We start from the raw sequence: 27,545 nt of genomic DNA on the forward strand, positions 1-27,545 counted from the left end.
CAGAGGGAAGCAGCAAAGAGTCTGACGGCTATCTGGTGAGAATAATCATTGTGTATGCTGCGCGATTTTATAATTAGATATTTTGGTGCTTTAACTGTATTTGTTTCAACTGTTTTATTGTATGTATTTCCGCTGTAAAAGCAAATACACACGAGCTACATATTGGGTTATACTGAGGCCGCGGCCCTGTGAAAATGTTAAATAGTAACTACTTTGACGTCTGTCAGTGCGTGTGATGCTCTCGCATCATTTAGCGCTCGTATCTCAAATAAGCGTTGTAATGTGAGTAGCTTTTGTAGTGTAGATGTTAACATACATAATGTTACCTTTCCTGCTGGCTAATCCATACGATCTCACTTTCCCGAAGATGACATCAGACCACAACAGCCGCCACTTTCCGCAATTAAATGCTGTACCGACTTGCTACACAGCTGTAGCAGATGCAAACATAGATTTCAATATCCACTTAGGCCTAGCATCTGTCTAGATTTAGCTTTAGTAACGTAGTGCAAAATGAAATTTATGTTGGGTTAGCTATCACGCTGAATGCATATCATTGCTAAAATATACGTCTGCATCAGCCGAAAGCCTAACGTTGCTGTTTGATTTGACATACTTTGATAAAGTTAATGTTAGCTAACGTTAACCAGCGTAGCTCGATGCATCTAAACACACATTCTACGTCGTAACATATACCGTTACAGCAAACGGTAGAGTCTGACCCATTTTCATCACTAGAGCTTATATAAGTTATGCCCTGGCGACAGATTGTTGCCCTGACTCTCTCTAAAGCTGCTTAGAATATCTTAGGGAAGATAAACATTTAGTTATAGCCTACTAGTTATGATCAGTCCACGCCCTGGTAACGTTGCAGTCTGCTTCAATGAGAGGTATGTTTGAATATTGTTGTGCCCATGGAAGGTGTGTTAGCTCTTACTCATGTTAATAAGAGAGTAGGCTAGCTGCTGTTTCTGGGAGAGGTATCAGTGTTTGGATGGCTCTTTCGCACAGGTGACCTGCGTTTAGCGAATGCTTCTGAAACCGTTTTTGATTTAGCCTAATTATATATTTTATATTATGTTTTAAAAACAATCTATTATATTTAATATTAGCATACACTTGACGATCAGTTCTATATTACATTTGTGACAGTCTGGACTAACATGGACAATTTGTGGACAATGGCCATTGTAAAAGACTCTAAGAAATGCTGTGGTGCCTGATAGGCTATAGAATCTGAAATGTTCAAAGAGGCCTATCACATTACACAAACCTAGATACAGCTAAACATTCGCACTAGTTTCAGAATTAAAAAACAAGGCATGAACAACATCCAGGTTGTGACTGTGCCAGCCCTATGTCTGGTGTTTCTTTGAGGATGAATATGGCTGCACTTTTAATTTAATGTGACCTGTTTTGGTTCATATCTATGCGTCCACAGGGTAGCCTGTAGTATATTGGTTAAGGTACATGACTGGGACCCGCAATGTCGCTGTTGGGCCCTTGAGCATTGTTTTCTCAGAGAACGAAAAAATGCAGTGAGCTCCATTATGTTTGGGACTAAGACATGTTTTCTGTGATTTGGTTCTGGATTACAAAATTTGTAACATAGGTACTTAGAGTGCGTATGCTCAGCTTTTATTTGTATATATTTTGGTTTCACCTTGTACTGTAGAAATAATAGCACTTTTTGTACATTGTCCCCGATTTCAGGGCTCCGTGTTCGGTACAGTTGCCTTCACAGGTGTTTTTCATTAGTCAGGTTGTGCTCGGTTGTTTCCCTAGTCCAGATACAATATTTCACTATCTAGTCTTTATTCTAGGCTTTTGATTGTCAAGGAAGTCAAGGAAGCCATTATGCAGCTGAGAAATAAGAAAAAATGTCTTGTGGACAGATGCGACTGAGATTGACAGAGTGATGGCAAGAGCAAAGTGTGGTGGCCAAAAGGAACTGCCCAAGATCCAAAGCACACCCCATTATCTGTGAAACATGGTGGGGGTGTTATGGTTTGGGCATGTATGGCTGCCACAGGTACAAGCTCACTCTTAATTGATAATGTAACTGCTGATAACTGCAGTTGAATTAATTATGGGGTGTAGAAATGCACCCTATCTGCTGAAGTTCAACCACATGCCTCCACCTCCGAACTCATTGGATGACCCTTCATCCTATAGAAGCACAATGGACATACTGCAAAAGCAACAAAGGAGTTTTTCAAAGGCATAAGCTGGAACATTCTTGACTCATTCCCCCAATCTGAATACCGTTGAACATTTAGAGGCTAATGTTTGAAGGTCAGTCCAGACTTTGAAGTTGAAGAGAGGTTGGGTATTCCAGCAATATAATGATCCAAACCATAACTCAAAATCAAGAATGAAGTACCTCCAGGAAAGACAGATGAAGGTTTTGCAATGGTCGCCAAGGTCCCCAGACTTATTATTGAATATTATTGAAAATCTGTGTGTGTATTCTGCCAGGAAGAATGGGGGAAAAAAGCGACTCCTCGCTGGCTACAGGAAATATTTACAAGCTATTATTTTTGCCCGAGGAGGAGTTACAAGTACTAACTGAGTTCCCAAACTTTTTTATTATTTAGAAACTGTAAAAAATTTTAATAAAAAGTTGTAAATGTAAAATGTTGTACCGTTTGGAAGTCAGGTTTGCTTCTTTTCACATACAGTAGTGTGCAAAAATCTGGGCACCCCTGGTCAAAAAGCCTTTTGCAATTAGTATCTATGATTAGTATCAAATGAGCTTTATGAAATCAAATTAATTGGCAAAGTTTACCGTTTCATAAAAATATAAGCCATATAGAAACAATCATGAGACCAGTCGACTGGCATGGCATTAACCATGCATTTAAGAAAATGACACATGATCAACCAGCATGCCTCGTTGTAGCCTTAACTATAGACTGCTGGACATCTGTTAGGCTTTTAGGCAATTAGGCTTTTATCTTGACATTAAAGTTGTTATACTGATTTGTCACATCCCTGGTAGATTTACAGTCATTGTATGCATAGTGCAGTCATACCATTATACATTTTGTAATTTTCATTGTCATTAGGAGAAGAAATAAACTGCATTTAACAGTTTCCCCAAAGCTGGAGAATTATACCCTCAAATCCATTTGCTGCTTAAAGCCCTATATACACAAATCTTCCTTTTGCACTACACTGTGGTACTTAAGTTGAAGATTTAGGACTGTGTAATGACTGTTGATGACTGATGACATGGCATCATTCTAACTTTTTTCTACTTTTGTTAGTCTGGATTAAAGTATGACTAAATGTCTAAATTAAATGTTGGTGTAATGGTGTAAATGAACCTATGAATTATGTGCGTTATGCTAGCTTATATCCGACGAGGATCCTCTGCATTGGAGTGCAAAGCAATGCATCTCTGAAGTTAGACCATTATGTCATTTTTGAAAACCCTCCCAAGACCTCCAGAATGCACAGTGGGGCCATCTCACACAAAGAAAAATCAGGTGTCTTATCCTTTGTTGCCATGTAATTCAAGCCTGGGTATTAGGCTAAGTCTGTCTTGACAGCAGATTGATTTGATTAAAACATTCCTAAATGTGTGTAATTATATACCCTCAGTGATCACTTTATTAGGTATTTATTAGACTTGTTTATTTATTTTTAATTCTGCTGCTGTAGCTCATCCACTTAAAGGTTTGATGTGTTGTGGGTTCAGAGATAGTCTTCTGCATACCACAGTTGTAACGCGTGGTTAAGTTATTGTCACCTTCCTCTTAGCTTGAACAACCAACCTGACCATTTTCCCTTGACCTCTCTCATTTTCAGTGTTTTTTTGCTCACAGAAATTCTGCTCATTGGATGTTTTTTTCCATCATTTGCTGTCAACTCTAGAGACTTTAGTGCATGAAATGAGATCAGCAAATCTGATCTGGCACCAACAATCAATCCATTTTCAGAGTCACTTCGGTCACATTTCTTCTCCATTCTGATGTTTGATCTGAACAAGAACTGAACCTCTTTACGCTGTCTGCATGCTTTTATGCATTGAGTTGCGGCCACATGATTGGCTGATTAGATTACTTTCATGAGCAGATGTGTACAGGTCTACCCAATGAAGTGATTAAGTAGCCTAATGCAAGTAAAACCTATGTTGTGTTCTTGAAGGAGGCATAACCCATCCAATCCCACTCTGTGCAGTAAAACGGGCTTACACTATACGATTGCTGGCTCCCATTTGTTATTTTCAGATTGGGACCAAATCATAAGAAAAACATTTTGACATCGCAATTGGCTAGGTTTGAGATACCATTTTGAGCTGATCCCACTGGCTTATGGACTCCCGAATGTTTTTCAAAAAATCAGGTGTGAGAGGCCTTATGAGCAGATTCTGTGTTCGATTTTTTAGTTTTTCCACATGTTTAATTGGAAAGGGAAATTGGCCCATATTAAATGTTTTGGCAATTTTCTATTGAAATTCTGATAGAAAACGCCATAAGCTGTGTGATTGGCACTCAAGTGTAACTACCATGCAATCCCAGTGCCATATGGCACTCTCAACCGTGTAGCTTGTCAACTAATCAAAATTAGCTCAGCCCCTATTCATTTATTTACTTCGAAAAATGAGATGGTACATCTTAAGGGGTTTTATCCTAAAATAAATTAAGTTTAAACAACCAAAGCCAAAACCCTTTGGGATTTGGGTGGAGCCAATTCATATTGGGTTTGGGACTGAGAGGGTTAATACGGCATAGTGGCGCTAGTAATTTCAAGTTGTCTCATAACCCTGAATTTGGCAATGGAAAATAAGGTGTTGCACGCCGTGACACACTCTGGGGAGGACAGAAGAGAGATACGGAAATTCAGGATTGCTCCGGTGTTTTATTTGCACGCAGCCGAAGCTGGAAGGAGGAAGAGCACAACTGCAAAGAAAATAACAGGACTCGCATAGCTTTTCAGCTGGCTTGGGGTTTGTGACTCGATACGTGTCTGGTCTCTGTCCTCTCCTGCATGTTCCCGGTTTCTGCCGCCTACTGTGGATAGAAACACACCTTTTAGAAGCCTGGACTGATTCGCAATGTAGTCCAGGTGTGCCTCCGATTGCCCTGCTTCCTTCCCGCAAACCAAGCCACCTTGCCACATAAGGTTTTTTTTTTTTTTTTTTAAGTTATGTTGAATAGTAGCTAGACCAGCAGTGCAATAAAGTTTTTCGCAATTAAAATGAAAGTGGTTGATGCTCTGTTGTCCTGTACTAGTAGTAGTTTGTCTGGGTTACATTGATTTGTCTTTGTGAGTATCTGGCAGTTTTTAAGTCTGAGATGTATGCGAAATGATTAAAACATTTCAGTATGTTTCCTTTAACAGTAAAAATTTAAAGAGCAGTCTTTTATAACGAACTTTACATCATCACCACAAGTGTGAAGCCTAGGCTAAATTAGGGGAAACCCTGGCATCAGAACAAAGATTAGTTTGATGTCTCATACTGCCAGACCTGCAGCCAAGTTCAAACTTGGTACTGTTATGTATCAACACATAGCAACAGATGCTGCTGTAGGAAATTTGACAAAGCATTTAATTCATTTAACCTCAATTTAAATGGATAGTGCTCTTTCTGGGGTTAACCTCATTTTAAATGGATAGTTCACTTTCTGGGGTTTTTCATGTGATTTCACTTTTATTGTATGACCTCGATTGACCTTAAAAGTGAATATTTTTGATTATCTGCCGGCATGCGACTTTGCTTGGATATACACAGTTGGCATACTTCGGGTTAAGCTAGTTCTCAAATGGTGGGAATATTAAGCTCTGTGAATGTTTGTGAATAACCGTCGCATTGTATTTCTAAAGAGACGTTGCTGTTTGGTTTCTCACATGTATATGTTCAGCGCCTTGAGGGCCACAAAAAAGTTGGTCGATAAAGATCTATTGTATCAAGTTCAACTGCATTTTTAAACCTAGAACCTATCTAGATTGATACTGTAGATAGTACCCTGGGTAAGTGGTAACATGTTTTCATTTCTTTTTTGGATGAACTTTCCCTTTAATAAATATATATATAAGCCCTGATTTATATTGGGCTCCGTACAAAAAGATTAGCCTGCTCTGAACGGTGTGAGCAAATGGTCACATTCATTCTTTCCATTTTGTGACTCTGCCTTGCTATTGGCATGTTAATGACACGTCTTAGAACATCTTGGTTTGGTCTTCAGTTTGACAATGAAGACTAGCAGGAGGCCAACATTTATTTCATTTCATTGTTGCACACCCTTCAAGACGCTACTCTGATTGTTGCCAATAGCACTATTACCCCGTAACTTTCTGTCATACAGTAAGCCAGATCTTGGAGGAGACTAGATTTTTGTTATTTTTGCACTTGAAATGTAGTATGAAAAAGATTCTGGGAAAACAAGGCTGCCATCTTGCACTGTTCGTGTGCCAGTAGCAGGCAGTTTGGACATTCATCTTGGAAAAACTAATGCCCCAACATAGTGATGGGGACACTGTGCTGTAACAGATACAATTCTTACTGACCATCTTAATAACCTCTTCATGGCACTTATTGCACCAGGGTCCTTCACCAGGGTCCTTGTTTTCCACAAGTGTATGAGATGCTTCCTTTCCTCAGTATTGCTCCCCCAGTGCTAATGCCTGAGAGTTCTTTCCATGACAGCTGCAGGTGAGTGGCCAGCGTCCTGTCCCAGCCCTGCCCAGCCATGGACGCCTGTGCCCGAATCAGAGGGGTCCCTCTGAAGACCCGGGCCTCCATTAGGAAAGAGGTCAGTCAATCAGGATGGGTTTCCAGAGTACTTCCAAATATTATAAAATGTGTTCGTCCTAGAACGTCTTTCATTCTTGATAACTCACTAGCTTCGTATTACTGATTATCAGGACTTCAGTATCAATATGATGATCTCTGATTTATATATCAATTCCATAGTACACTTCAATGAAAACCCAGGTGACCTTAGTTTTATTAGATGATGGGTATAGGACTGATCTAGATAGGTATTTGAAACCCTTTAGGCACATATATAATTGCTGCAGATTACTGACCAATTTAAAAGTCTCTATTGTATTTTCATCTTACCTGTTCTTTCATATGATTGTCCGTTTTGGCCAGTAAGTGGACGGCATTTTATATGGTAAATAGCACTAGACCTCTGATTCACCCATTCATATTCGCTCACACATTAATGGTGAAAAGTTGACATGCAAGGCACTGACCAGCTTGCCAGGAGTAATTGGGGGTTAGGTGTCTCAGAGACACGTCGCCACACCGGGATGAAACTCTCCACCTGCCAGACGACCGCTCTTACCTCCTGAGTTAAAAAAGTGTCTACAAAAACAGGAGTGTTTTCAAATTTAACATAAATTTAACAAGTATTACATTACCCCAAATTACTGCACATGCTTTACTATGGATGACAATGACAGTGGTTGCACTTATAAATCTATGGGCAGGTGTCAGACAATGTCTCAGGTTTCCACTTACAAATACAAACAGAGGCTGGGTGTTCCTACTTGGCTTGAATGCAAGTTCTTAAAGAAAGAAAATTACTATAAGTCTAGGTTAATGGTGCTCAGTTCAGTTTACTTTCATGCTTTTAGGTTTTAGGAAAATGCTGCTTTGCTGTTGGCAAACACACCGGAAAACAATGTCTGACTGCAATTGGCGATGCTAAATATCCTGCCTATACGATTCAGACACAGTTAAAAATGTGCAAATGTGTAGCAGGCACTTTCAGCCAGAGGTTATTGAGGAGAACATCTCTGCAAGACTACTACACACACTGAGCAATATCCTGTTTACTAGCCAAAATCCCCTTTGCCTAGTACGGGAGGTCGCGAAACAGTATCCCCAAATTCAAATCACCCACCCAAGAATGAGAGAGGGTGCAATTATCAAGTTTTGCCAAATTTGCTGCTGAATTTGGTCAGCAGGAGAGACTTAATCAGTTATATCTTGATCTGTTAAATTACCTTAATGTTATTTTGTGGTGGAATTCTAAAAATCAAACTTGCAGCCTTAAGATTACAAGCCCAGTTCACTAGCCATTATAGTATACTGCAGCCCTGTAATTTAGTCATTCAAAATACTTGTGTTTGCCTGTGTTTATCCTTTTGCTGGTTGGCCAACATTATTTCCTTGGTTAGACTGTCCAGGAGAGCTCCACACTCAATCTGAAGAACCTTGTGAAGAGTAGAAAACAGCTGTGTAACGTGGTGCTGGACCTGCCAATCAGAGAGATGGTGTCTCCGACTGAGGTATGTATTCCCACGTCCAAGTTACAAATTCACTTAAACGTTTTAAGGGCTGCTAAGTGGTCAGTCTGATCAGTCAGGTACTTACAGTCTATGTGTACAAACCAGCTGCCCTCTGTTAGACTGTGACTGAAACAGGACCTGAAAGTATGAGAGTAGGAGAGTGCAGCAATGATCCAAATTGAATGGTTGCAGAAAAGTAATTTTTTTGTTTTGTTAAGATGTGATATTTGTGTTGGTCCTTTACCAAGTTCTTCTGATTATTATTTTAACAGCTTGTTATTCTAAACACATCTCCTTTTCCACCCTTAGATTCATTTTGTGTGTTTACCCAGTCATTCTCTCGGAGACAGTATCACACTACAGGTCAGTGCTTGTTTTATATTTCAAAATGGCATTGCTCATACTTATTGCTCATATATTTTCTTTAGCACTCACAAAAAAATAAAATATTAAATGTGGCTTAACATTCTCATGACATTTTTGAACAAAAATAATTATATCTAATATTTCTACGCCCTGTAAATGCTGTAAAATGCCTACATTCATTGTGTTTGATGCACTGTATGAAGGCTGTGGCAGCTGCCCCCAGTGACGTGACTGAGCTGCTTAGATCACTACATGTCCCTAGCCTGAAGGATGAAGAGCTGCTGCTGCTCAAAGACTCTAAGAATCTCTTGGAGAAAAAAGACAGTACTTCTCAGGTACGATTGGGAATTTTCTATTATTCACCATTTCTATTTACAGTAATGGGATTTGCATTTTGTGATTACTATGTGTTAGACCAGGGATCATTACATTTGGCTCTCAAATCCAAGTCTATTGGTTTTCTTTTCACCTGGGCAATTGAATGAACTATTAGTGCTACTTATTGGCCAGACTATCTTCACACCTGACTTGCAGGTAAAGGGTTGGTGGGAAAACCAGCAGCTCTCAGCCCTTGAGGACTGTAATTTGATGATTTGATTAGTATTTTTGATCTTCTACTGCACTCGTAATCGATGCATTGTCAGTTAAAGTCACTTAATTAAGTTTCCTGCATAGATTTTATCTGGTTCTTCTGTTTGGTATGTTGTTGTGACTGCAGAGTTTAGTCCTTCAGGGAGATTAGATCACCATCCCAATATAACATTGGGCATAACAAGGCTTTATGTGTGCACTTTTTTACAGTGCCCCCAAAGACAATGGGAGTAAATAGAGAATCAGTAACTGCTTTGAATCAGTTCAGAACATGATTTCCCATAAACTGCATTTTATGTGCATTAAATAAGCACATACATAATGACTATGGGCACTGTCACATTCATGGTTAACTCTAAAATTAACCATAATAATTCAGATGATGTGCCAAAACCCTTGGGCCTTGAGTAATGTGTGGAATCCAACCCTTAGTTTCAGATGCATGGGAAAACTACCCTTATGGCAGTGCTTTCTCTAGCCTCAATTTATTTTCTTAATAAATCAACTGTTATTTCTTCCTTTGCATTGGCTGACCATGGTCATATCCTCTTTTTGCTCCAGAGTGGCTGGTTGAAAGCCATCTGTATACTGCGGTTCTCCCTGACTCCTCAGAGTAGTATCAATACTGCACTGGGTCTACTGGCCAGATACGCTGCAGGTGTAAAGTTTGCCATAGAGCTGCAGTCTGTACACAAGGCCACACCTGATACCTGCCAATCTGAAGACGATGATACCAACCAGTCTGTATCCTCCATCGAGGATGATTTTGTCACCGCTTTTGAGCACTTGGAGGAGGAGGACACCACAGATTACCCATGTAGGTAATTTCTCTGAAAGTTTGGGTTGTAATTTCATAATATTTGAGTTGATTTCCAATCCCCAGCTAATTACATTGCACTACAATGTACCCATAAAAAAAAAAAGACTAGATTTCATATTGTCGACTATTATTGACTAGATCCCAATTCAATATTAATTTCCCATTAAATGGTGGCTCATATGCGATCCTGAGCACTATGTTCAGGGTAGATTAACCAGTTCCAAATTAGAACTGGATCCAAAATTCCAAGATCCAGGTATCTGATAAGAAATTTTAATTTTGGTTCCGCTTATCGGTATATAAATTGGTACATTTTCACTCATGCATGTTTTCGAATAATCAGCCTTGATTTGGTGATTGCAAACTAGGGCTGTCACTTTGACCAAACCTTGCACTTTCAATATGTACATTTTAAATACTTTTGTTTTTATTGTTTTGAGAATAATTATAATGTCAAAACTGACCACTCATACATAACTGGTGTTGTGCTAACTATGTCCACTAGAGGGCCAGAAATACTATTGCCAAAAACGCTATTAACAAGTGTTGGTTTCCCAATTTAACAAGATTTATTAGGAGAACATTGAAATGTCAGAATAAACATGAACATAATAGTGTATATGCATGCACTATTACATGTTGTTCTAGCTAGCTCTTCAACCACATGTCAACATTCCATCCATATAATGCTATTAGCGGAGAGGCTTGCATTTTAAGTCAAGGATCAAATAATTATAACTACATCACTTTTGATTACTTTTGCAGCTTGAGGCCTGAAAGTTGATTTTTAGAAGGATAGTATAATCTGAAGAATGCATAACATTTGTAGGATATTCATCATAATTGAATATCTGTGTTATTTAATAAATGCCCCTGTCTCTTATTCTTTTCAGCTTCTGGTGCCTACTGTCAGCATAACCGGCGTGACGTGGCCTCTCAGACTGTCCCCTCCCACCGCAAAGACAAGTCTGGTTCCCGGGTCATCATCCGCTCTATCTCTAAAAAGACATCAGCCAAAAAGTCAACCCCTCCTGAAGTATCGGTTTCTGTACAGAGCTCCGCGGTAGGATGGTCCACAGGTTCTGGGAGCCAGTGGAGCTTCTACTCACCAAGCAGTCCTGAGAAAGGTCGCCTCACCTCAACCTCCCTCACAGAGTCGGACGAGTCCAATTGCTCAAGTCCAAGCCCTATTATCTTCTTGGATGAAGTAGGTTATCAAAAAAGTTTGAAAGCAAAGCTTGACATTCCAAAAATCCCCATCCTCAAGGATGGGGTGGAGGACTCTGATTCGGAGGTGAGTGAGTTTTTTGATAGCTTTGACCAGTTTGATGACCTGGAACAGGCTCTGGAGAGCACATCTAAGACCAAGCTGTTCAAGGATATAGCATCTCCTGGCCAGACGCATAAAAAGAAGCTTTCAGAGGACCGAGGCTCAAAATCCAGAGGAAGCTCAGCTAAAGCTATGAATCCACAGAAATTTGACCATCCAATCCTCCCTGCCAACATAAAGAAACCCACTCCACTGAAACCAGGTTTGGCTAGCGGTGCCCACTCTGAGGTCCCTGATTCCCCACGGCAAGTGCGAGCTTCTGGTGAGGAGAATGGAGCTCTCTTCAGTCCGGACAGTTCATCAGCGTTTAGCCCTCTCGGAGAAGGAGGATCTTTTGAGTATTTTTGGAAGGCAGATGGAGATACCACAGAACTGCGCAAACCTCAGGACCTCTGTGCACTGTATAAAACATACTCGGATTTTGCAAGCACTATGTCTAAGGATATCCTTGCATCGGTCTGTGGATACTCATCTCCCGTTGACATGAACATTAACAAGAACCTGAGTTGCGTTTGCCATAAAGAATTTCAAAATGTCAGTGGCCACCTCATGAAACTCTCTGACATACAGGAGACCGTTACTATATCCAAGAAATCGCAAACACTGACAGATGGAATACAGAAGTTTGCCACAGACTTGGTGGAGAGGAGCCTAGGGAGTGCCTTCAGAGATCTACAGAAGGGGGTGTCCTCTTGCACTACTACACTTTGCCATCTAGCTGCTAGGTTAACTTCCTCAGTTTTTCAAATGGCCTTTCATGAGATAGGCATGAGGCAGGCGTATGTATTAAAAGAACGTGCTGTAAATGGTCTGGCTAGTTTCTTAGTTGGGGAAGCCATGTCTGAGGCACTGAAAGAGTTCTCTATTGTGAGAAAGCAAATCTTCAACAACACAGTTGCCAGGTTTGCGGCAGATCTTGCAGAGGAGCTGGTCTTTGAAGGGATCATGGAGGTCTGCCAGTTCTCATACCCAGCCACACCCTCAACTTCAAGTGGTTGGTCTTTTGAGCAAGAGGAAGAGGTTGTTTCATCATATGCTTCGGACCTTTCGGAATCGGTACTCCAGGAGGCATTCATTGAGTTGTCTCAAGTGGAGGTTACCTTCACAACACAGGCGGCCATCAGTGTGTCTCTGGATAACATGCATTATGTCAGTGCTGAGGATTCCACACCATCTACAATGACATGTGATACTGCCACAAATGACTTGGAATTGCCATGCACATCTGAACTGGACAGTGCTTCAGAAAAATGCACCATGAGAAAAGCTTTGTACTGCATGTCTGGAGTTGCCAGTTGTGTGCCAGTACCTGTGGCAGGGAAAGGCATTTCCCAGTTTCAGAATCCAGAAGATGTTTGTCATTTTAAATCTAGTGTTAGCCACACCTCACAAACTAGTCCCAAGAAAAGCAACTGCTCTGAACTGGGATTAGTGACAACATCAGCATTGGACAAATCCACAGCAACTCAGACAGACTTGCTGCCAGCTGCTGCCCAAGGCAATAGCGCACATGGTGAAATGTGCGGCGATGATGAAGAAACAGTCTTTGCCAGTGATGAGAATATTTACGAAGCTACGTCATCAAGGAAGACTAATTTTCAGAACTTCTCTGGAAACATGGTTGACTTGATTGTGAGCGAAGCATATGACCTCATGGCCACTTCCAAAGTGAAGAAGACAGTTGGGGAATGTGCTGACTATTTGAGCAAGAAAATAGGAAGTTGCATACCCTCATCACGGCAAGTTGAGTGTCCGGATCTTCTCAGTGAAGATGTAGTGAAGTCTGCCACCAAGCATGCTGATGTACAAGGGAATACTGACACATCAGCTCCCAGGACTGAATGTCTCCTGAGTGATAGAGAAGACAAAGTGGATCAAAGAACAGTACTTCAGAAAAATACTTCTGGTGTATACTCTATGTTGGACAAACACAGTCCAGCATCAGACAAGCTAACAGATACTGCCTACCTGCGGGAGAAAGATAGTCGTATTGATGAAAGCTCCCTCTTTCCCTTGCAGCCTTCCTTCAATAGAGACAGTCGTGAGACCGACTTTAGGAATGTATGGCAGTTCAGAGATGCAAGCCTTGAGGCACGTTCTTTGTCAATGAAGGATGCTTTGGAAGTCCCAAGTATCGAACTGGCAGGGCAGGGTGACCAAAAAATAGTTCTGGAAGAGGCGCTCAATATCAAGAGAAAATGTAATGGAACTCCAGGCACTCCACCATCCACCCCACTACAGCAGCCTCCACCTGTGTCTCAGGAGAAACAAATCAAGCAGTTCTCAAAGAAACTGAAGGGAAAGCTTGCAAAGGCATTTTCTCCAGCCACACCGCCATCTACCCCACAGTGCCAGCCTCCCGCTGGACCACTTGAAGCCAGAGCCAACTCTGAGAAGAAAGACTTCATGGTGAAGCTTATGAGGTCCCTTTCGGAGGAAGCATGTAGGAACGAGGAAGAGGAATACGGAAGAGACAGTAGGTGCCAATCCAGAATGCGGGGTGGAGATTGCCGGCTGGAACAAAACCTTCCTGTAGAAACCGACCAGAAAATCATGCAGAAGGGAGCGTTCCGGTATGCAGAGCGCTTAGCTTACCACTTTGTTTCTATGGCTACAGAAATGGACACCCTAGGTTTGGAAGAAGGAGGCAAGTTAACTGACAAGGAAGGTGAAGCCAACCTCCCAGTGCACAGTGCTCGGTTTTCACAAGAAACCTTAAATTGTTTGTGGACCTATGCTGGGGAACTAGCTGGGGAGGTCATCAATGACGTAAAGAAGATGATGATCAGTTCTACTCATCATGGCCGCAAGGCCTGGAGCGATGGCCAAGACGAGTCTGCTGAATGTCACTCACAGTTGGGCCACAGAGAATGTAGATTAAACAACATAGCCGACCAGTGGTCCAGCGATCTTGTGACCTCAGTTCTCAGCCTCCAGGGTTCTGGTGCAAGCGGACTGTCATCCAACTTCCCTAGTTGTGAGAGCGTAACCGATGAATATGCTGGGTACCTCATCAGGGTTCTGAAGAGAGAAGGGGGCAGTAGGGAGCTCATTTTGGATCAGTACGCCAGCCGACTTGCTTATAGATCTATCAAGTCGGGACTAGCACATGCCACAAGGAGAATCAAGCAGAAGTCCAGCCTGAAGCTTCACTCATTCAGGAGATTTCATCACAACGACACCGATGAGGTCTGGCGGAGGTCAGCTCTTGAGACACCTTTCACAGACGCACAGGCTGACCAGTGTACATGTCAGAAGACCAGAGATGTAAGCAGTGGGGAATACATTGAACTTGTTAACTTTGCAGAGTCTTTAGCTTACAACATCACATGTGATGTTACAAGAAAGCTCAGACTGCCATCTGTTCGTCTGCCCAAATCACTAACCGATTCCTGCCTGTACAAAAAGTCCAAGCCAGGAGATATGCCAGACAAGCTTATCAAAAGCTCATGCTCAAACTCCTTCCTACCTTACATGGAGAAACACAAACAATATCACAGCACTGGTAGCTTAAATGATGGAACTTACAGTGACGGTGTCATGCAAGTCATTGAACGGTATGCCAGAAAAATTGTTGATGATACTTTAGAGGTGACACTTGCGACAGCAGGCCATCCAGCATTAGATGACAGAATAAGGATGAGCAGAAATGTGTATGCTGAAAAAGCCTGTCACTACTGTGCTGTCAAGGAGTGTCCATTTTTAAGGAATGTGGGCAGGCATTACTTCCAGGAAATTCACAGGAAAAGGGGGCAGGACTGTGAAGCATCAACTGTCAGCTGCTGTAACCAGGCAAGGGCTTGCAGTCTTGAAATTCCAAAGATTCACATCAATTTGGATAAGAGGGAGGTGTTTGCAGAAGAAGTGGTGTCTTCTGCAATTGAAAAAGCTAAGAGGGAGCTGAGCAGCACCAGCCTGAATGCAGACAGTGGGATTGGGCATGATGGTGCAAGTTTTGCTGAGAGCCTAACCACAGATATAATGGCATCTGCTATATCTAACATCTGCCGGGCTGTCAGTGTCAGGTAAAACCTATTTTATGCAATATCACCTTACTTCAAACGGTAATTTCAGAGGGGTTTGTGTATTGGTCACTGAGTTATTGATGACCCCTCTGCCCACACACCAAATTCATGGCACTATGGCTGCTTTTAATGGATGTTCGCAAACAGAACATATAGGAAGGAACATTACACTTCTTTATTCAAAAATGCTTCTTAGGGGCAACTAAAGAAAATGAATTCCATAGAAAGCTGCACAAAAATTGACATATTATCGACTGCATCATGATGCTATTTTTTGGAGTATTAATCGCTGGAATGTTTCCATTTGAATCCAAATGTGTGTCCAGGACAAAATTCTCAAGGGCAAGTAAAATTCTGTTCAGCTGACCATGTTGCTAAGTGGTGTTATGTGCTTTCTATGCCCTAGCCCGCCTGGAAGAGAGCGGACAAACACATCAGAGTCTGCAGTGAGCCAGCAGCTGAGTGCAGGGGAGGACAGCATTGGTAGCTGGTCCAACCTCAGCTTCGAGGACGAGCATCCAGATGAGAGCAGCAGCTTTTTGCACCTGAGCGACAGGTACAGTCTGTCTAGCGTGGTCTGAGAAGCACCATGCTAGCTGCTGAATTTGAACTGGGTGATCGTGATAGACCTCTTAATTCATCCTAACCCTTTGCATAAAATGTTCTGTTATGTATCACCTGAGAAAGCTACTGTAGATTACGGATGCTGTGTGTCCTTTGGATGGGTTAGTAAACTGCTAAATACTCCCTGCAGGAGCCTATGGTTGTCTGTTAATAGTTCACCCTGTTTTTTCTTGCACACACCTTTTCACCAGTGTGTCTCTAACTCTTATTAAGTTCGATTTCTGGAATGAATGTACTAGGCAGTGTTTTAGAAGACCTTTTGGGAATTTTAATCAATCCCTTGTGTGAAAGGCAGCACCAGGGAACTGTCTTAATCGGCCAAGCTGTACCTTTGCTTCCTGTGAGATAACTAGTATTAATCCCAAGCTAATTAATTATTTAACTCTTGTCCATGGAGGGTTGAGACAGCAAAAGCATGTTTGTTCACATTTTGTCTCAGTCTGCATAATTGTCTGCCATTTGTTCTCATGTATAGTAACAGGGAATATGGGGTTTTTAGAAATCCCACAGCATGGGGAGACTAAGTCGACCTCCTTGTTATCCATCTAGATAATGAGCTGATGGACACATTACAGCTCGGAAATGTTAGGAAATTGGCACTATAGCTTGATATTGTATGTATGATAAGTGTATGTAAAATGGATTTGTGGCCAAAATATTTAATGTAATATTTAATATTTAATTTAAAGAAGATTTAATCATTATCTGCTCATGTAAAACATTAGAGGGAAATACAAGTACTGTAGTAATTTACCCAGACACTAAAAGGCATTGGGGCAGCAAATCTGGTGCTTTTGTTGCTCAAGGCAAGTAAAATTATATTTGTCAGAAATATGGCAGATTTCCCACTAAAACTGGCCAGTTGCCAGTTGAAGTCTACCCCTTGCTTTACTGCCATGCAGGATTTCTATTTGAAAATAATATAAAACAACTATGCTCAGGCATTACTCTGATGCACTGACAACCAGTGTCTGTGTTCACTTCTATGCAATCCATACTTGTATTTGTTATTCTAAAAAGGCTTCCAGGCAGGCTATGTGATATGTCAGTCAAGCTTTTTGGCATACATGACTGCCTGACTGGTATGAATGCAGCTATTGCTTTATTTTTGTAAGTAATTTGATTCCAGTAATTTGCAATACGATGTTGCAAAGCTACCGGCATAGCTAGCCAGTGCAAAATATCTAGTTTTATTGGTACTGTAGTTGAGTTTTGTCATCTTGGATGTTAGGTGCAGTTGAGAATGGGGATGTTTTTAATTGTAAACACAGGAACGAAGGAAGGAAACCCTGCATAGTATGTTTTTAATTACATGCAAATTGAGAAGAATCTCATCACATACAATCAGTTTCGCCAATTTATGATTCACATTCAGTGATGTATTCCTGCTTTCAAAAATGACAGATGTAGTTGTATCACTTCAAAAAAGCTAGCAGTGTTGTTGAAGGCAGTGTTAATGTATCTTGCTAAGTTCTCATCTTTTCTCCTGGCAGTAATGGGAACAGCAGTAGCTGGAGCAGTCTGGGGTTAGAGGGGGAGGTTTGTGAGGATCCCTTATCCCTCTCCCCATCTGACAGGTTGGTGCGGTTTCAGGAGACCGAGCTGTCTGTATGGGTGCGGTATTTCATTAGAATACACCAAGTAGATTCTGCCCCGTACACAAACACAAACATGCGCTTGCATGTGCACACGCACACATACACAACCACAAAGGCACACACATGCAATGTAGTCCATAAGTATTTGGACTGTGAGACGATTATTATTTTTTGTTTTGGCTTTGTACTCCAGCACATTGGGTTTGTAAGGAAACAACGATTATACAGTCCGATTGTACGGACTGTCAGAGCTTTAATTGGAAGGTATTCATATCCATATCGGGTGAACTATTTAGGAATTACAGCACTTTTCATACATATTTCTCCAATTTTGGGGGACTAAGAACTGGACTAGGTCTCGCACTGGACTATATGTTCAGAAAAGTAACTCTACTCTATAGACAAGTTAATTTGCTCGCTATTATGCTGCTTAATAAGCTGACATGCTTGCCAGAAAACTAGGTAGTAATTAAGTCATACCTAGCATTAGACAAGGCTTGGTTGGAGCTCTATGCAGTAAAACACTGTTCCTTAAGTGTTTTATACAATCTTCAGAGTTTACAGAGGGTGTTTACATGTCACTTATTGGCTGAAATCTATAGTGATGCCCATTCCTCACTGGAAATAGAATTGGAATCTCTGATTGGTTGAAACTAATGCATTCATACTGAAGCCTCTTTGAATCAGCTCCTCTCTAGACACTGCCTACCTGTGGCTGCATAGTCAACATCTTTACTTCATCCATCATAAGGGAGTTTTCTCCTCATTTTATTATCAGGAGTATAACTCCAGCCTGCAAATGTGCAGTCATTAACTGATTCCATGAATATGTGATTGACTGGCAAATAAAATGGTATTTGTCAGAAATATGGCAGATTTTTGATGATTAGTGTTAATATGGACAATAATACAGTGCTTTTCTGCAACTCTCCACATTAGCTAGGTAATTGGGGTGAGTCCACCAATCAGAAAATCATGCTGTGCAGTACAAGTTATGTGTTGCTTCTGGATATGACAGCAGTATGACCACTATAGACCAATCCATGGTCAGAGAGACATTGAATTCTTCACGAAATTCATATTGTATTCAATGTGTGGTCAACTGTGCCTTTGTTGCCATGGGTGTTGGCTGGTAGGCCACAGCCTGTTGGTATTCTAGACTTCCCCGATATATGAAAGGGGGAAAAATGTTTTGGGAGGTGGGTGAGAGGGAATTTTCCCTCATTCATTCCAAGTGTTGTCGCTTGGAAAATAAATACTGTAGATATGCTGCATGGGTTTGTGATGTGACTGCTCTCCCTGTCTCTCCCTCTCCCTTTCCATTTCTCTTTCTCTCTCTTCACGCTAGATCATGTTCCAGAGAGCAGATTAGTGCAATAATTAAATGGCAACAGAATTGACATTCAAATAATCACTTTCTCCTCTTTACAGAGAAAGCTATGTATAGTCACACAAGTAATCCCTGCTAATGCATGTATCTGTCGCCTCGAGTTTTGTCAAAATAAAAGATTTGTGTGAAAATGTGTATGGCCGCTGCATACACAAAAGCAAACATCAGCATTGATCATTACTATGTAACTTTCATATAAAAATCTCTGGAGCTGATTGATGTGTGGCATGGCATGCTGGGAGATGTAGTTCTGCAGTCTCCCATTTTAGCTTGATTAACCTCTTTATTCTGTGCCCTCTTCTCTTTAATGTTATATGATTTTTCATTTGATTGTTTTCCGTTGTGGTAGCAATGGCACAGAGGACAAAGAGCAGGACAAAGAGCTGGAGTCCAAGGAGCACATAGATGGTAATGGTAAGAAATCTAAAGGTATTTGCAGAAAGCTATAGATTTCTTTATTAAAACAAGTCTGACTTTGTTAGTGGATGCTTGCAATTTTTTACTGCATTAATTTGTTGCTGTACAAACATGTTTGTGACACATGGTTATACAGTGGTGTGAAAAAGTGTTTGCCCCCTTCCTGATTTCTTATTTTTTTTGCATGTTTGTCACACTTAAATGTTTCAGATCATCAAACAAATTTAAATATTAGTCAAAGACAACACAAGTAAACACAAAATGCAGTTTTTAAATGAAGGTTTTTATTATTAAGGGAGAAAAAAAATCCAAACCTACATGGCCCTGTGTGAAAAAGTGATTGCCCCCTAAACCTAATAACTGGTTGGGCCACCCTTAGCAGCAACAACTGCAATCAAGCGTTTGCGATAACTTGCAATGAGTCCCTTACAGCGCTGTGGAGCATATTGGCCCACTCATCTTTGCAGAATTGTTGTAATTCAGCCACATTGGAGGGTTTTCGAGCATGAACCGCCTTTTTAAGGTCATGCCACAGCATCTCAATAGGATTCAGGTCAGGACTTTGACTAGGTCACTCCAAAGCCTTCATTTTGTTTTTCTTCAGCCATTCAGAGGTGGGCTTGCTGGTGTGTTTTGGATCATTGTCCTGCTGCAGAACCCAAGTTCGTTTCAGCTTGAGGTCACGAACAGATGGCCGGACATTCTCCTTCAGGATTTTTTGGTAGACAGCAGAATTCATGGTTCCATTTATCACAGCAAGTCTTCCAGGTCCTGAAGCAGCAAAACAGCCCCAGACCATCACACTACCACCACCATATTTTACTGTTGGTATGATGTTCTTTTTCTGAAATGCGGTGTTACTTTTACGCCAGATGTAATGGGACACACACCTTCCAAAAAGTTCAACTTTTGTCTCGTCAGACCACAGAGTATTTTCCCAAAATTCTTGGGGAACATCAAGATGTTTTCTGGCAAAATTGAGACAGCCATGTTCTTTTTGCTCAGCAGTGGTTTTCGTCTTGGAACTCTGCCATGCAGGCCATTTTTGCCCAGTCTCTTTCTTATGGTGGAGTCATGAACACTGACCTTAACTGAGGCAAATGAGGCCTGCAGTTCTTTGGATGTTGTTGTGGGGTCTTTTGTGACCTCTTGGATGAGTCGTCGCTGCGCTATTGGGGTAATTTCGGTCGGCCGGCCACTCCTGGGAAGGTTCACCACTTCCATGTTTTCGCCATTTGTGGATAATGGCTCTCACTGTGGTTCGAGTCCCAAAGCTTTAGAAATGGCTTTATAACCTTTTCCAGACTGATAGATCTCAATTACTTTCTTTCTCATTTGTTCCTGAATTTCTTTAGATCTCGGCATGATGTCTAGCTTTTGAGGATCATTTGGTCTACTACTATTTGGTCTAGGTCCTATTTAAGTGATTTCTTGATTGAGAACAGGTGTGGCAGTAATCAGGCCTGGGTGTGGCAAGATAAATTGAACTCAGGTTTGATAAACCACAGTTAAGTTATGTTTTAACAGGGGGGGGCAATCACTTTTTCACACAGGGCCATGTAGGTTTGGATTTTTTTTCTCCCTTAATAATAAAAAAACTGCATTTTCTGTTTACTTGTGTTGTCTTTGACTAATATTTAAATTGTTTGATCTGAAACATTTAAGTGTGACAAACATGCAAAAAATAAGAAATCAGGAAGGGGGCAAACACTTTTTCACACCACTGTATGTGGGCATCAAGACTAAAAGCAAAGAACTTGCTTCTGTTCATTAGATGAAATACTCTGGGGCAGCCTGGAGCATAGTGGTTAAGTTACATGACTGGGTCCCGCGAGGTCGGCGGTTCAATCCCCGGCGTAGCCACAATAAGATCCGCACAGCTGTTGGGCCCTTGAGCAAGGCCCTTAACCCTGCATTGCTCCAGGGGAGGATTGTCTCCTGCTTAGTCTAATCAACTGCACGTCGCTCTGGATAAGAGCGTCTGCCAAATGCCATTAATTTATTTTTTTATTTAATTTACTTGACTTGATACTATGTTTGATTCATTTCTGAAGGTCCCTCAAGGTGTTTTACATTTTAAATCTTATTTATTTGTTTATTCTGTCTCCTTTTTAATTTGTATTTGTTCCTGTTCTTCATGTAAAAATAGCAAATACAGTACTGTGCAAAAGTCTTGTAAAAAGCACATGTAAAGAAAATCTGTGAAGAAAAGCTTCTTTCAGAAATGTTTAACCATTTCAAATCGAAATTGAATAGATTTTCTATAAATTACTATAAAGAGCAGTGAAAAGTTAATTAAAAGTGGTCTATTACTTAATATGTTACTTTATTTAACAAAATGCAAAAATCTCACTGTAACATTACATTTTTATTTTCTACTGCCACACTCTTGCAGAAAACAAACAAAAATGTCTAAGACCGAATTCATATGAAGAACAAATTTTGACTTTTAGAATCCTCCTGAGGCACTGTATCCCTGTCGGGTTAGCATTTTGAAAATAAATGTTTATAAATAAATTCAATTATTTCTGTGTGTGACGACCGTTCCAGAGCCTCCTCGAGTGGAGAGCAGGCCCCTCCTCCCAGAACGAGGGCTGCTGGTGGTCACCACACACCTGGGGGAACAGGCCCTGGACCCACAGGTGAACATGGTACTGCAGTGGATTGCAGCCTCCCAGTCCAACCTTCCCATGATGCAGCTTGGCCTTCCACCTGACAGGGAGTTGCAGCTGGTGAGTGTTTACTGACTGAACCAGTGTCCTTCAGACCACCAGGGTCTGCTGTTATTTTTATCTTTCTATTTATTTGACCAACTCAAGCAGATTGCACAGTCCAATATAATAAGACAAACTTTCTGGAGTTTTTTTCATATTCATTCAGTTTTATTTTATTTTATTTTATTTTTTATTGATTAAGGATATTTTCAATGCTTCCAAAAAATGCTTCTGATGACTTGCCAGCTTTGCAATGGCTGGTGTTGGGATATTTGTTTATCTAAAGCAGGAACATGCGGCAGATTGAACATTATGGTTCTAGCAGAGGCTATTCATATAAACACATTCATTCTGTAGCATTTATTCACGATAAAATCAATTTTTTGTATTTTGTGCAACTGCTTTTTTCCCCTTATTAATTCTCAACCACCAGACAGTTGTGGTTAAGATGCAACTGGCCTGGCCAAGGGGTGGCCTACCACACTGCCTGTGTTGTTGCTTGCCTAATGTCAGCCAAATTACTTACAAATTGAAGCTCAAGCAGCATTGTCATTACATTACATTATATTATTGGCATTTGACAGATGCTCTTATCCAGAGCGACGTACAACAAAGTGCATACCCATAACCAGGGATAAGTTCGCCGAAAGACCCTAGAGGGAAGTACAATTTCAACTTGTCAGTGTCCCAGCTATAATTCAGTCCCTGTTGAGAAGGGAGGAATGAAAACCAGACGTACTACTAACGTTGTGAGCCAGATTTGAGTATCCCTGCCCTCAATCCTCAGTGCCTGCTGGCTTTCATTAGGTAGAGGTCAGTCTGACATGGCTGACCAACTATGTGTCTGTGTTCCTCTTGCAGCTCCCAGCTGTGCTTCAAAAGGTGAAGGAGAAGGAGTGGAGGGTTGGGGAGCTCCTGCAGGCTCTCCTCAGGTATTGTGAAGAACTGGAACCGGGCACGGATCCAGAGAGACGCAGTGGGCAACCCTTCTTCCAGTGGCTGCTGGACCAAGCATAGATGCCTACACCTGAACTCCCTCTGGGGGGTGAAATGTTAAGGTTGCCATTAACTACAAAACTCCCTATTACTGTGCTGTCTCTCTGCCGAAAACAAGGGTGTACAACCCCCTTCCTTGAGGGCCGAATCTCTTCCTGGATTTTGTGTGACCTGGCTGTAGTGCAGTAACAGTAGTGCTGTAATGTTAGTGCGCTCTGCCCAAAATTCAGTGTTTCTAACACTTGGTGTCTTTTTCTTGCCTTCATGCCAACTTCTGCCTGTAATTATTTATTAGCCTAATTAGTTCATGTTACATCATTTGTGTTATTTCTTGATAAGTTAATGAATGACAGCTGAAAAAGACAACAGCCAGCCCTGTATGAAATGTTATACTGTGGTCTGACCCACGAGTGAACCACTGCAGGTCTGTAATTAAATAATGAAGTTTGTGGTAGTTGGCATGAAATCCAGAAGCAGGAACAGTACACCAAGAAGGGCTTTCCCTGAGGCCTATTTGGTGGGATGTGTCTCGTCCTGTGCACTGCTTGTGGGTGGACCTCCCTCCCTCTAGGGGGTGGCAGAAAAGAACCCGCTGTCCACTCTTGATGTCGCAAACTGTATGCTTTTGACTTCCAGGTCACTTTGTTGTTTTGTCATGGGCCTTGTCGCTCTGTTTTTCAGGTTTTCCGTTCGTAACATTCGTGTACAGTACATTTCCACGTCCCATCGGTGTGTGAGTATCTGTACATTGTGCTTTCACACCCTGGTCATGTGCCATAAGAGAAAGGAGGGACAGCCTTATGAGAGAATGTTTCTCTCAGGGAATCCCCATCTCTTCACAGAAAACTGTTACCATTATTCCTCTTCTCCTGGCGTAGATTCCACATGGTCAGGAGCCAATTCCAGAAACCACTACTACTCCCAACACTGTGTAGTGTGTAGGAGGAATTGTGTGGACTGTGTTAGTTACACCAAGGAAGCATTATGGAAACGTATAGTTCAATTATACTGTAAGCTTTTTAAAGCAAAGCAATCTAGAGTTTAGAAAATAAGTTCAGAAAACGGGGCTTGTTTTCTTTTTGTTGTGTTTGTGTGGTGTTGGGTCGTGTAGTCCAGAGCCTTTATCTGAATCCGCATAACACCAATATGAAAAGCATTCAAAATTCCAGTCACTCCGTAACATTTATTTCAGTGGATTATTTGCCAATTGCATCATAATAGCAGTGCTCAAATTGTTTAAAATGAAGACAGATTTTTTAGTTAGTTAACAAACCGTTGTTTACAGCACAGACATAATGCAGCCTAGAAAAGCCTCTTTGCTATATTTATATAATATTTATTATAGTTTATTGGGTTTTATATGTTATATTTTTGTCTGATTCTATATGCGATGAAAGGATTATTGTCATTTCTGATGGTCTACCGGCAATACAATGGCTGTTATTGGGGTATTTGGATGTTTGTGGTCTAAAGCAAGAAAAACACTAAGAGTAACTCCAAAGCAGATTGTACAGAGATTTTATATCTCAGAAGCTGCTGATCTCCTGGGATTTTCCACGCACAACAGTTTCTAGCGTTTACAGAAAATGGTGCGAGAAACGGCCTTGTTTGTGAGAGAGGTCAGAGGAGAATGGCCGGACTGGTTCAAGCTTACACAACCGTTACAGTAATTGAAATAACCACACATTACTGCAGTGGTATGCAAAAGAGCATCTCCAAACACAATACGTCATACCTTGAAGTGGTTGGAAAGCTGCTTTGAATTACTTGTGGTATATTTTCCACAATTAAGCAAGCCTCCTATTGCCTTTATGCCAGCCATTGTAAAGCTAAGTTTGTCAGAAATTTTCGTAATTGCCCAAAATATCCTTCATCACACACAAAAACATCATCATCAACTATTTAACTGATTAAGCACTGAGAAATAATGAAAATTGCACAGATACGGCCACAATTTATATTTGTTATTATTTTAATTGATTTATAGACTGACCAATGAAATCAATGTGGTCTGAACTGCTGAAAGCATGGATGCTATTTGAGTCATGCTTTTTAGATTTCACTCTTTAAACACATCCTTCAGTGGCTTACTTCTGAATGGAATACCTGCCAATGTAATGGTAATTTTCATATTTCTTTTCATAAGTCTAAAAGCACCCTAATGTCCAGCAAGGCAACAAGCCTGTTTTATGTGTAAAATACCTCAAATTGTATTTGATGAACTCTCTTTTTAAATAAGGACAGGAAAGATGACATCAAAGAATTATTTTACAATATATCCCAGGGAAGTAGAGTGTAATGTAGCCTGTAAGCTATTGGTAAGGGTGGAAGCTACTGTACTAGCAAAAGCACTGTACTCTACACTCGGGGTTGGTATGTGTTTGATCGGGATGAAGCTGCTGTTATATACCCTTGAGCCAGGTATACGTTTTCTTTTGTCAGCTGTAAGTATTATTCTTCCCGAATAAGGAAAGTGCTGAGTCCAATTAAAACATTTATTATTTGTATTTTCCACTGGTAAATGATAGGTTTCACAAGTATTTTCTGTAAACCACAGCAATTCCCTTGCTATCTCAATGGCAGCTGTTGATTGGTCATAAAACTTAGCCACTTACTGTATGGTATTAATAACATCAATAACCAATTGACTGTCACTTTATGTGCTTTTTCTAGCAAGCCTACCTTTTGGTAGTGTCATGTATTGAAGGTGTAATATGATTTAACTGCTTGTGTTTAGCCAAAGTTAAATGGCACAATCCACGAAGAAACTAACACCAGTACAGTATTGGAACATTCCACCTGCCTTTTAAGAAAACATGGATAGTTAGCCAATTGTTAAATCGTGATGCAGTTTTGCATGCTCCCTCATGCCAGTGGTGTTTACCATTATCAGTTATTTTTTTAAACTTAGAATCACATGCATATTTATTGTAAGTAGATTAACAAGGAAAGCTGCCAGATATTTCAGTTGAACCCAGAGCAGGTTTGATAACTAAGTGGTAATACTAGCTCTCTCTTACTCACAAAATAAGACAAAATAAGCGTATTAATTGGAAAATATTATAATTATTGAAGAGCTATGTTTGATGGTAATGATATTGTGATATGGTGGTTCCTTGAATCAGCCAAATGAAGGGAGTTCTCTTACAGTATGTTTCTGGAGGTGTCTGTGTTCATGTTGTGCGTTAGTCACTTTATTTCATGTACATTTATGTGCATCACTTTCATTCGAAAATGGCCTAATGCTATTTTGTGTTATTTAAAAACTGAATGTGTTATATACAGTAGATTTGACTCAGTAGTGAAAATATATTTTGTTACTTGTGCAGTGTTATATTCATCAAATTACACATTGTAGCAAGCAAACAACATGCACTGTATACTGACATATATTTTTCTTGCTTATTTGTATAATCTTGCCAAATAAAATATTTAATGATTTGTGTAAGTTAAAACAGTGAGTGCACTACTTGTCCCATAGTGATATTTCTCATTAATTTACAATTGACACGCTTGAAGCACTATATTTGCAAATTGTAAAAGCTGTGGCCAAGAATAAAGCATTTTTCATGTGTACAGTAGTTTTTCAATTTGTGTGTGTTGACCCCATTATTAACAGATTACCCCATTCTGTCCCAGAAATGAGATGCACAAGGTTAATCACAAGGCATCAAAGTTATCTATTGTAAGTAACACTATAACATTGTAGTAACACTCAACTCAAATTCAATTGCACAAATTGCAGTTGAAAAGCACCAAGTAAGTTTTTCCAACTACAAATTCAATTCTGAATGAGCATTATCACTGCCCCCTTGAGGTGACTTCTGTGCTCCTTCTATTTTTACATAGTCAGGTCCATAAATATTGGGACATCGACACAATTCTCATCTTTTTGGCTCCATACACCACAACAATGGATTTGAAACGAACAGGATGTGCTTTTACTGCAGACTCTCAGCTTTAATTTGAGGGTATTTACATCCAAATCAGGTGACCGGTGTAGGAATTACAACAGTTTGTATATGTGCCTCCCACTTTTTAAGGGACCAAAAGTAATGGGACAAACTAACAATCATAAATCCAACTTTTACCTTTTTTTTTTACTTGGTTGCAAATCCTTTGCAGTCAATTACAGCCTGAAGTCTGGAACGCATAGACATCACCAGACGCTGGGTTTCATCCCTGGTGATGCTCTGCCAGGCCTCTACTGCAACTGTCTTCAGTTCCTGCTTGTTCTTGGGGCTTTTTCCCTTCAGTTTTGTCTTCAGCAAGTGAAATGCATGTTCAATCGGATTCAGGTCAGGTGATTGACTTGGCCATTGCATAACATTCCACTTCTTTGCCTTAAAAAACTCTTTGGTTGCTTTCGCAGTATGTTTCGGGTCATTGTCCATCTGCACTGTGAAGCGCCGTCCAATGAGTTC

General features: G+C 40.7%; 1 protein-coding gene across 1 annotated transcript; it reads left to right on the top strand.

The window, feature by feature from the left end:
• LOC133125094 (A-kinase anchor protein 11-like) lies at positions 1 to 26,695 on the top strand. Its single transcript, XM_061236812.1, has 12 exons — positions 1 to 35; positions 6,656 to 6,761; positions 8,140 to 8,250; positions 8,560 to 8,613; positions 8,820 to 8,951; positions 9,769 to 10,024; positions 10,921 to 15,382; positions 15,789 to 15,938; positions 17,500 to 17,583; positions 19,344 to 19,408; positions 21,962 to 22,143; positions 22,987 to 26,695. Exons 2-12 carry the CDS (start codon positions 6,699 to 6,701, stop codon positions 23,140 to 23,142), a joined length of 5,715 nt encoding a protein of 1,904 aa, XP_061092796.1. The 5' UTR covers positions 1 to 35; positions 6,656 to 6,698; the 3' UTR covers positions 23,143 to 26,695.
• Positions 26,696 to 27,545: the final 850 nt, after the last annotated feature.

The sequence above is a fragment of the Conger conger genome, chromosome 3 (assembly GCF_963514075.1).
Source record: "Conger conger chromosome 3, fConCon1.1, whole genome shotgun sequence".
Classification (NCBI taxonomy): domain Eukaryota; kingdom Metazoa; phylum Chordata; class Actinopteri; order Anguilliformes; family Congridae; genus Conger; species Conger conger.